Below are 10,828 nucleotides of genomic sequence, written 5' to 3'. Positions count from 1 at the left end.
CTTTCCCTTCCTTTTTGTGGTAGCATGTTTGCTAGTATTGTCGGACTAGGAAATAATATTGAAGTCTAAATAACAAAGTTTCTTGTCAAAGAAAAAGGGGCTAGAAAGTGTTGATCTCCTCACTTTTAGTTGTAACTTGTAGATAAAATCCAAACAGCAAAAGTGAGCTTTATACACCAAAAATACAGATAATACTATTGCCATTTCATATTGATATGCTAGGCAATGGGGAAAATATTACTTACAATTTGATTGATGAATTCTGAAGAGCAACCTCTAAAAAGAGAAACTTTTTCAATGTATGGCAAATACAACGATTGGGATATCTGCAAAAGGTAATTAGTCTGTTACACAAAAACCTACAAAAGCAGAAGAACAACAAACCAGATGCTGTCATGGAAAATGTGGACAGAAGATGGCCTCACTCCCACAGAAAATTTGCCGGGACAGGGTGGAGTCAATGAAAATAAACAGAAAAATATATATTACCAAAGAACAAAAATGAATATACTTAAACATTAGATTCGTCAGAAAAGTGAATCTGGCCAATAATATGATGTCATTGGGATCCTTATCAATAATCAATTTCCTTAAATTCCAACAACCGACAATGGAATTGAATGATCACAGTTCAGATTATCATGATTCATAGGTAAATTTCAAGAAAAATATACTATATAATGTATAAATCCATTATATCCTAAAAGTGAAATCTATTACAATTCCTAATTGAATAGTGAATATCAAGAAAATACACTTCTATCAACAACAAAAAAATACACAGTAACGTGTCAATCCTTTAGAACCTGAAGTATCATCTTACCTACATTGAGAAAAGATGTATGGTGATTTCCACTAAGCATCAGTATTCAACTGAAATTTCTTTTATATATTCAGATATTAGCAAATTCCATAGTTACAAATAGTATCATTTATTGCATATTTAGCATGCACTTTCCTCACAAATTAGTTATCCATAGTAAACGAATTCATCACAAATAGGACATCTATAATCTATACGGAGATAAAACATAGGGAAATTCCACAAATAAAACCAACAAAACTTGATTCCAGTAAACAAATTTCAAAAAAATATCAACAGGCATTGGTAGCAGGTGGTAAATCAAGATGTTGTCGAAAATGAAACAAATAGGAACAACTAAAATGATAATTTTCATAAATAAATAATCATAAATGATGTTCAAAGCCCTATTCTTTCTCTTATACCTTAGATCGAATAGAAATGGGAATGTCCTGAATGACAGAAGCGTCAGTGTAGCTGCTCTCGAACTGCAAGCGCACATGGCCCTTTATTTGTTCACGGATATCCCTACCAAGTTTATTTCTATTCATATATTTCATCAGATCTGTCATCCTGTCCCTAAACTTTTCAGTCTTTGATCCCTTGACTATCAAAGCTGTCATGTTACCAATCAAATAAGCACCAAGAACCATGTCAAATGAAACATAAATCATTATGAATATCATCTCCCTCAAATTTACTGCATGTATGTCTCCATAGCCTGTGGAAGAAAAGAAAGTTGCAAACACAATTCGTTCAGAGTGACTTTCCAAGAGAGATAAGATATACTATACACAATTTGGACAAAATATAAAATTATTGAGAATCAATGCAAATAATACATGGATCTATATAGTATAATCAATTATAATATTTGTTATAAAAAATGATCAATGAATATCCAGAAACCCGTAGAAGAGGTTCTGGTAACTATCAGTTCATTCATTTAACCTTGAAAAACTTCAGCAAATACAAAAAAGGTAACAGCTGAGTCAGATATGAACTAAGGTTGACATTTCAAGTTTGTGTTGATATGGCTCACCAGGCCAGTAATTTCAATACAACTGGTTCTGTTGAGATTTGGTCTGTAAGAAAACAGTAGCTTAGTTTCTGCTGCTTTATCATTCAAAGTAAATTTGAGCAACAATGACATGCACTAATGACCAACAACAGAAATCAAGACTTGGCTACCAAGTGGAGTTGGTCACAGGCTGTAAGTCTGACTCAAACCAAATGTTCACCAAATCTTTTTAATTTAGAGTGAGATCTTTTTAAATGGTTTTTCCTACAATATTCTTCAGACTACCTCTAATCTTCTATTTGGAATTTCTTTAGTCTTCGTCCAATCAAAAAGAGTAGAGGAAGAATCGTTGATCCAGCACATAAAAATATGTCTAAGTTATACAATTGGCTACCAATTACTAGCACACCCCTCTTCTTTTATCTAGGTTTATGACCAGCTATGCAAATACTGGAAGCAGACCACTGCATAAGCTGGGTGAAGATAACTAATGCCAGTAGCCATTGTGAAAATAAATGAAAGAAACAAAACTCTGCTCTGTGAATTAAAGAAAAAACAAAGAAAAAAAAACCTACCAACAGTAGCCATTGTAACAATAGCAAAATACATCGATGTCGTGTAGCGCTTCCAAAGATCAATTTCTCTAAAATTAGAATAACTATAGTCACCTAGTTTCAAACTTCCTATCCATGTGTAACCTTCTTGGGATTCAGGTAGTGTAGTAGCCAAATAGTAGAAAATGCAGGCTGCTGTGTGAGTGCAGTAGAGTTCAACTACTAAAAGTTTCACAATCCGAGCAATAATGTAATTCACACGTATGTCTTTCTCCAAATTCCTGAAAAAATGTACAACTCTCTGCGCCCTATATAATCTGATCCACAAAAGGTACCTAACTTCCTCTCTCCGTCCACAAGCCTGTTCATAAAAGGTTATCTTAGTGGTTAGAGCAAGATCCATGAACTGAAAACTTTCAATAATAAAGAACTTGCAACAAAACTAGAATTGTTCACAAAAGCCTGTAACATGTTAGAATAACAAGTTCTGTTCTTCGTCTGCACAGGCCATGTCTCAAAAGCACAGCCAACAATAATCTTGATTTGTGTTTAGCTACATAAATTGCACAGAAACTCACACAAGTTCAAAATTCTAGGTTTTAATAACCAGCTTGGCAGCTTGTGCAACAAAGTACTGTAAACATGACTACTAATATATACATTATTATGTCCCTAAACTTGTAAACCAACGAGGCATTCTAATAATGTAAATGACTAGCATGATGGTTAGACACAACAGAAATACAAAAAAAAAGTAACAATAACACATGTGCCATTGCTATGCCTATGAGGGCTTAAACTCTATTTGTGACTATATGACATAAATGAAATGCCCAAAAAGTTCTATAACCCTAACATAAAAATGTTATTTGTGTTCCAATTCCAAGTATTGAGACACACTATCCAGATACTGAGGAATTTATGCCTTTTCCTTGATTAGCCAACTAATAGTTGGCAAGATATTAAAATCATTTAATCAAATCAAATCCCAATAAACCTCCATGGCTCTATGGAAAGCTATAGACAGAGTAAAATGAGTCTAAAGGTTCCTCTAGTTCTAACAGTTGACATTTTATTGCAAACTGAAAAATATGCTAAAAGCCTAAAACTACTGTGAAACGTGAACAGGCATTATATAACCATTTTTAAAAAATGTTTTGAATTGTAATAAATAAATTATAGAGGTCAAAAAATTCATCAGGTAAGCAATCTAAGTACTCAGTAAATTTAGGTTTATCTGCAAGAAATGGAACCTTGTAGATGAGGTCCCAGGGCATACATCCTAAAAGATCAATGACAAAGCTAGATTTTAGATACCTGCAGAAAAGTCATAAATCAATTATATGTAAGCCATAAATCAATTAAAACAATCCAATATGCTGACCGCTGTCCCATTTCAGCACATATCAAATAATCTCAAGCTTTCACCAAGACTAAAGTCATGCTCATACACAGTTGGATCCTCAGCAGCCCCTCTATCTCTTCAACGAAATCTCATCCATTACATTGATCTAACAACCGAATATTTTGGATAGAGGGGTCGGAGAAGATCCAAGTCAAAAGTTGTACATATCCAATGGTCCCACTGCCATTGTACTGTATGTGCAACGACTATAGGGGACCATTGTCCACAATAAAAAGCATTAAGATCATGGCAACATTAAGAGTTGGAAATTTACTTTAGAGCAATAGGAGTTCGCTTGTAGACCATGCGGTAGGTCTGACTGTCTCTATAAGCTACGAAGAACTGCAAAACAATGTCTACAAGAAAAGCTATTTGTCCTATAATGTCCAGTATAAAAAGATTCTCTGGCAGGCCACGAAAGAATGCAAACTCCATTGGGGTGAAGAAAGATGAGTACACTGCCCATAATAATATGAATTTGATCCATGTCCGATACCACCTGCATTTCTCATCAATATCAGCAACATAAAACAATTTAATATTTCATTATTGGAATCAAAGTCAAAGCATTAATCAAGGTAGTTGCCCAAGGTGCCCTCAAATTCCGGCAAGTTACCGGAACCTCCCTTCCCGGAGCGTAAATGTGAATGCAATACACTACTGAGCGGTAGTGTATTTTATATTGTGAGCAAAAATGGGGTGGGATGAACAATTACCATTTATCAGTACTTGAGGCTTAAGTGAGAGGGTAAACCCGTCATATCAAATATCAAACATAAAGTAGATAGTGGTGTTTGAAACTATGAAGCAAGCAAGTAAGCTATTTGCCTATTTCTTCTACGATTGCATCCATCTATTCTATTTTTACAAAATACATTTCTATTTTCTTTAGCAAGGCGTAATGCAACATTAATAACGTTAACCTTTATTTTTATTCGCGTTAACATGAGATTGACCCATGTTCAACACGAGTCCTACTCCTGCGATCAGTCCATTTGTTTCCCCGGTCGAATGTTGTTAATCAAATGTTGTTCGAAGCTTAAAATGAAATCATTTGATGTTTTATGGGTTAACTCTCAGTAAAATTAGCTAATAAAAAAAAACTTAAATATGTAATTAGTCTTTATAAAATATAATAAATTTGATTATAGTCGATCTAAAATAAAATAAAATAAATTATTGAAGTTTCTTCAAATTTCAAATATTTTCCCTATTAATTCATTGTAGTTCCTGCAAAATAAAAAATTATATTTACTATAAAATATAAGAAATTTGATTTATGTCTCCAAAAAGTTCATGTTATACTTTTTTTTCCAATTAAATTAGCTATTAGTGGAATAAAACCAATCAATGGAAACTTATTTCAACAAGTATGCCCCACATATTAAAAAAAATGCATAAGTTTCATTATAAACCAAAAGGAGACATCCAAAAATTGCATCATTACAAAATTCAATGTCTAGGTTTATATATTTGTTATTTTTATATTTAATTTTTTACATTTAAAATATTCATATTTCATTCATATAAAATTAAAAAAAAAAATTAAATTTTTGTAGAAGAATCTTAATAATATTCTAAATATACTTACAAAAAATGATTCAAAAATTTTCAAGTTGAAGGAGAATTAAGTATAATTGGTTTTAACAAAAACTAAAACTATTTGTTGAATAGTTTTGTATAGAGTAAATGTTATATTTTGTTACGATAACTAAAATTGAAAGGTTCAAATTTTATATAGACTAAATATATATTTTATCCTACAAAGTTTAAATAGAACTATATTATTACGCATAAACAATGATTTGATTAAGTGCAAAAATATGATTCTATTTATATTTTGTAATAGTGGAACTTGTTAGGACTATTTTTAGTTTGTAATGAATCTTATTTCAACTCCTTAATGTACGGTGAATTTTTTCTTAATGTGTGGTATAAAACATATATTTCCATTGATTAGTTTGATCTTACTATTAGTTGATTTAATTTTAAAAAATACAACTACAACATGAACTTTTTGTAGAAACTAAAACCAATTTCTTGCATTTTGCAAGAACTGGAATATAATTTTTTTACTCTACAAAGATTAAAGTTAAATTTCTTACATTTTACGGGAACTAATTATATATTTAAATTTTAAATTATTAATTATTCAACCGTTAAAATATCAATGTTGTGAGACGTTAAAGACTAAAATAAAAATATTTAGATTTTGAAATGACTTAAATGAAAGTTTTTATTTTCTAATGATTAAAATCAAGTTTTATTTATTTATATTTTACAGGAATTAATAGTATATTTAAATCTAAAAAATATGATATGTTGTTGCATCATAATAATGTGTTTTTATCAATTAATTAATATTTTTAATAGGGAATAAGATTGGAACTTGGGCCTTCTTTACTTTCTATCAGAACTAATTATATATTTAAATTTTAAATTATTAATTATTCAACCGTTAAAATATCAATGTTGTGAGACGTTAAAGACTAAAATAAAAATATTTAGATTTTGAAATGACTTAAATGAAAGTTTTTATTTTCTAATGATTAAAATCAAGTTTTATTTATTTATATTTTACAGGAATTAATAGTATATTTAAATCTAAAAAATATGATATGTTGTTGCATCATAATAATGTGTTTTTATCAATTAATTAATATTTTTAATAGGGAATAAGATTGGAACTTGGGCCTTCTTTACTTTCTATCATCCTTGCCTAACCCTCAAATATTCCCGAAGGTGAATACTCCAAATTTCTTAACATTACATTTTTTTTTCCCTCTATTTTTCTTTTCCTATAGTATTGTGAATGTATGACATTTATTATATTATTATTTTTATTCCTTTCTCTCAAAATGCTAACTTTTTTGTATGAATGTCTAAAGATCATTTTTCTATTTCCAAATGGGCTGACAAAGGAAATTAGGTAAAACTTTTCAAAAGTTTATTCTTTTTGGATAGATATTTGTGAATATTCATTTGTCCTTCTGATTTTGTCTCTCTATGTCCAAATACACTATCATAAATTAGAATATGATAATATATTTTACATTACTGAAAATTAATAAAAACTGAAAAATTAAAAGTTTTAATCAGCAATCACCCACCAAACAAATATAGAACCTCTTTCTTTTAGTCAAAATATATAGAAACTCTTGTCACTACTTACTATCCAATTGGCATATTGTACAAACATTTACATATTTGAAAAAAACATGTAGATCAAGACAAATCTGAGACATAATCTTATGGCTTGGCTGGTTCCTAGACATGATCTTATCGCAGAATTAAAATTCTATTGTCATCTCATGAATAACAAGTATGTAAATGTCAAAATGGCAGATGACTACCAATCAAATATAGAACCTCTTGTTTTAGTCAAAATATATAGAACCTTTTGTCACTACTCACTATCCAATTGGCATATTGTACAAACATTTACATATTTGAAAGAAAAAAACCCTATAGATTCGACAAAAAAAACGTGTAGATCAAGATGGCAGAATTAAAATTCTATAAGTATCATGTCATGTTTAACAAGTGTGTAAATGTCAAAATGGCAGATGCCTATTGTCTTCTACAATTATGTTACTTTTTTATAACTAATAAAAAACTTGTTTAGTTGGAATAGCAATGAGAGTTTTTATATAAACGTTTAGATAAAATACACCAAATTAAATTTTATCAAAAAAATAACTAAAATAAACTATTGATGAGTATGGCTTTTAATTAAAGTCAAATACTAAAGGAGTAAGCAATTTCGATCTATGTCTAGAACATTAATCTGATTCTAGTGTACTCCCAAATGATCAAGATTTTTTTCTCTAAAAGAATGATTAAAAAAAGATTAAACTCGCCGATGATTATTTTATTTATGGATTTTCCAAGAAACAAACTAAAAATACCCATCAAATTTCGATCAACACATAAATTGGAATGCAAGTAAACTTTATAAGAATGGAGTACTGTAAATAGAGTGTAGCAAGAAATATGTGTAGCTTATAAATAAAATATTAGATTAAATTTTAATTTAAGCCATTTTGACAATACGAATAAAAATTCCAGTAAAAAAAAATACAAATAAGAACCAACATTTTTATTTATTGGTATTAGTATTGTGTACAAAGGAGTTCCTTCAAATTAAAATAAAAAAAGTTATTAAAGCTAATTACAAAATTTTAATAATCATAAAAATAAATAGAACCTGCGTAGGAGAAAATAAATAGTTTTACTATATTAGGGTCCGCTTATTTGTATTTTATGTTTTATTTTAACTTAACTAAAAAGCATTCGATAAAACAAGATTTAGTTTGTTTTTCACCATTTTCTAAAACAATTTTGAAAAACAAATTCAATAGTATTCAAAACAAAATTGAAAATGTCACAGCATCATTTCTTAAGAATATTATTCTATGCAATGAATACATTTCATCTTCTCTATGGCACAATTGAATATTTCATCTTGTAATCAATTTAGATTAACTCCATTTTTTTAAAATAAAAATTGAAATTATTTCAATTGACAACGAGTACTTATTATGCTATAATAATATTTATAAAAATAAATTTTGTAAAAATATAAAAACATATTTTATTGCATCAAAATATTCAAATGATAATTAATCGAAATTTATTTATCTCTTGACTTAATTACAAATTACCATAAATCTTTTCTATTAAATATCAAATGGTTAAAACCAAAATACCTATTAAATTTACGTGTAAATAATTAATTTTTGAATAAACTAAATATTAAACATATAAAATAAAATAGAAGACATTCTCACTATTTTAAAATTTTATGTAATGTGATGTAAAAAATCTTTTACCATACTAAAACATTTAACTTGTTATTCTCGTGTCCATATTCTCCAATAAAAACAGCATCTTAATTTATTTTCTTCATACTATATTTTTGTAGTATTTTGGACCATAAAGAGAATAATCGAATTCTACTCAATATAAAATTATATTTATAGTTTAAAAACAACATTTATTCTAAATTTTATTTATTTTGTGGATGGCTTTCACTTTAATGACATGGACATGCTCCTTTAACAGATGGAAATCCTGTATTATACGGAATTTTTTCATCTATATCTTTTTTTAAAAATGAAAATTTTAATATATTTTACTTTAAAATTAAAATACAAAACTTTTTAATATATCTCACATTATATTAATTTAAAAATAAAATATATTAAAAAAATAATAATTTAACAAGAGGATATAAGTAAAAGATATTCCGCATTCTACAACTATTTTAAGATTATGATTACAAAACAAGTTTAAACGACAATATCATAAGTTTTTATTAGATTATAGGAAAAACTGAAATTATTTTACATGGAGGGTAAGTTTCAATAAAATTTTATATATATAATATATTATGTGTCATGTGACCCTTACTTGACCTGACATTATAAATATTAAAATCTAATTAAAATAAATAAATATCATCGTTACTAAGATATTCCTAATAAGCCTATGATTAGGAGTGATGGGCAACAACGCAATCAATCTAGCGATCAAATCACATGAATTGCGCAGACGGTCATAGAAAAACAGCACATGCCACGTATAGAAGTTTTGTGACGCCCCTTCATTCAAAATTGCCGCCATTTCAATCCACGAACTACCAAAACAACTTCCCAACCAAAAAACACACCAACACTAACCATGACCCTACCATACACTCCCCCTAATTAAGTAATTAAACTAATTAACCAACACTATTTCAATTTCATCTCACTCAATAATTAACAATTATTACTACTAATTTTAGTTAATTAACTAATAAATTAAAAATGAACTGAAAAATAATAAAACAAATTGCAAGGGAAGAAATTAAACAGCGCACTAAACTATTATTTTGATATTAATTTGAATCTCTTAAGAAATTTTCATGATAACAAAGTAAGAAGCTATATCTTTTATTTACTAATTTTTTATTCTATGAGTAATTTTTTCATTTTGTTTAATGAGAGACCAAAATAAGATTGGTTTCATATTTTTAGGAGTAATATAATGGTTTATCATTAAATAAAGTAACTAACCGGTTATTAGGATGAATAACAAATTCATGAAAAAGAGCTTGACGACTGAACTTTCTCCAACCAATGGATAGCCCCAACTCTATCTCTATCAAATTAAACCTGCTTCCTCTTGATGATTTCAATCGATCCCTAAGATCCTGAACCCGATACTCTCTTTCATCCGCAGAAGATGATGATGATGATGATGATCTCGAACACGACGTCGTTTTCTTAATCCCGTTTTTCTCTTCTTCTTCATTTTCCTCTTCCTTTGTCCTCTCCTTCATCTCGATCATTTCAACCTAAATCGAAAATTTCAATATTCCTAAACGGTTAATCGGTTTCTATTTCTGAATCTGAATGGATGAATTGTAAATTTAAAACAATTGACGTGGTGTATGTAATAATGTGTATGAAGAGATTGAAAAATTGAAAGGTGATTAGATAAGAGCCACGTAAATTGGAAAGAGATTGAAATTGAAGAGAAGGATGTGGAAATGGAAAAAAAGTCACGAGAAGGATTTGAAAAAATGGTCACGAGAGATGTGTGAAAATATTATTAATATAAGGTACGGTTCTGGTGTTGTTTAATGTGATGATTGAGGCTGGGTTTATGATGTGATTATGAAAAGGAAAGAAGATGGCGAATTTGTTAAAGAGAAAATGATTGAAAGAAAGGAAGAAACCGCATTTGGGTTTCCTCTCTCTGCTGACAGATACCGGCGGGGGATCCCTTTTTATACCTATTATGGGGCCAATTTTTTATTTCCAAAATCTTTAGAGGCACTTATTATATTATATATATATATATATATATATATATATATATTATATATATATATATACATTTATATATAATTGGAACATAAGGAGTTGTATATTAATTATATATATATATATATATATATATATATATATATATATAATTTAATTATATTCTAGATGCGTCGAATTGATTGTAATATTTTTTTAAATAAATATTTAAATTTGAATTTATCACGATTATAT

The 10,828-nt window shown here is 28.6% G+C and overlaps 1 protein-coding gene across 3 annotated transcripts in view; it reads right to left on the bottom strand.

The window, feature by feature from the left end:
* LOC101506152 (potassium channel SKOR) overlaps nt 1-10,533 on the bottom strand; it is a 13,985-nt gene extending 3,452 nt beyond the window's left edge. The window contains exons 1-6 of one of the 3 annotated variants that reach the window (XM_004490782.4): nt 9,842-10,533; nt 4,057-4,281; nt 3,631-3,694; nt 2,399-2,738; nt 1,228-1,523; nt 246-326 (exon numbers count right to left, since the gene is read on the bottom strand). In XM_004490782.4, the coding sequence (XP_004490839.1) occupies nt 246-326; nt 1,228-1,523; nt 2,399-2,738; nt 3,631-3,694; nt 4,057-4,281; nt 9,842-10,116 (1,281 nt within the window). In that variant the 5' untranslated portion in view covers nt 10,117-10,533. Of the gene's footprint in view, nt 1-245; nt 327-1,227; nt 1,524-2,398; nt 2,739-3,630; nt 3,695-3,761; nt 3,788-3,828; nt 3,972-4,056; nt 4,282-9,841 lie in introns of those variants that run through there. The other 2 variants (XM_027331928.2, XM_073365235.1) reach the window with 2 other exon arrangements.
* Nucleotides 10,534-10,828: the final 295 nt, after the last annotated feature.

The sequence above is a fragment of the Cicer arietinum genome, chromosome 2 (assembly GCF_000331145.2).
Source record: "Cicer arietinum cultivar CDC Frontier isolate Library 1 chromosome 2, Cicar.CDCFrontier_v2.0, whole genome shotgun sequence".
In the NCBI taxonomy this organism is placed as follows: Eukaryota; Viridiplantae; Streptophyta; class Magnoliopsida; order Fabales; family Fabaceae; genus Cicer; species Cicer arietinum.
Note: the sequence above shows the minus strand (reverse complement) of the source record. Positions and strands in the feature narration are given on the sequence as shown.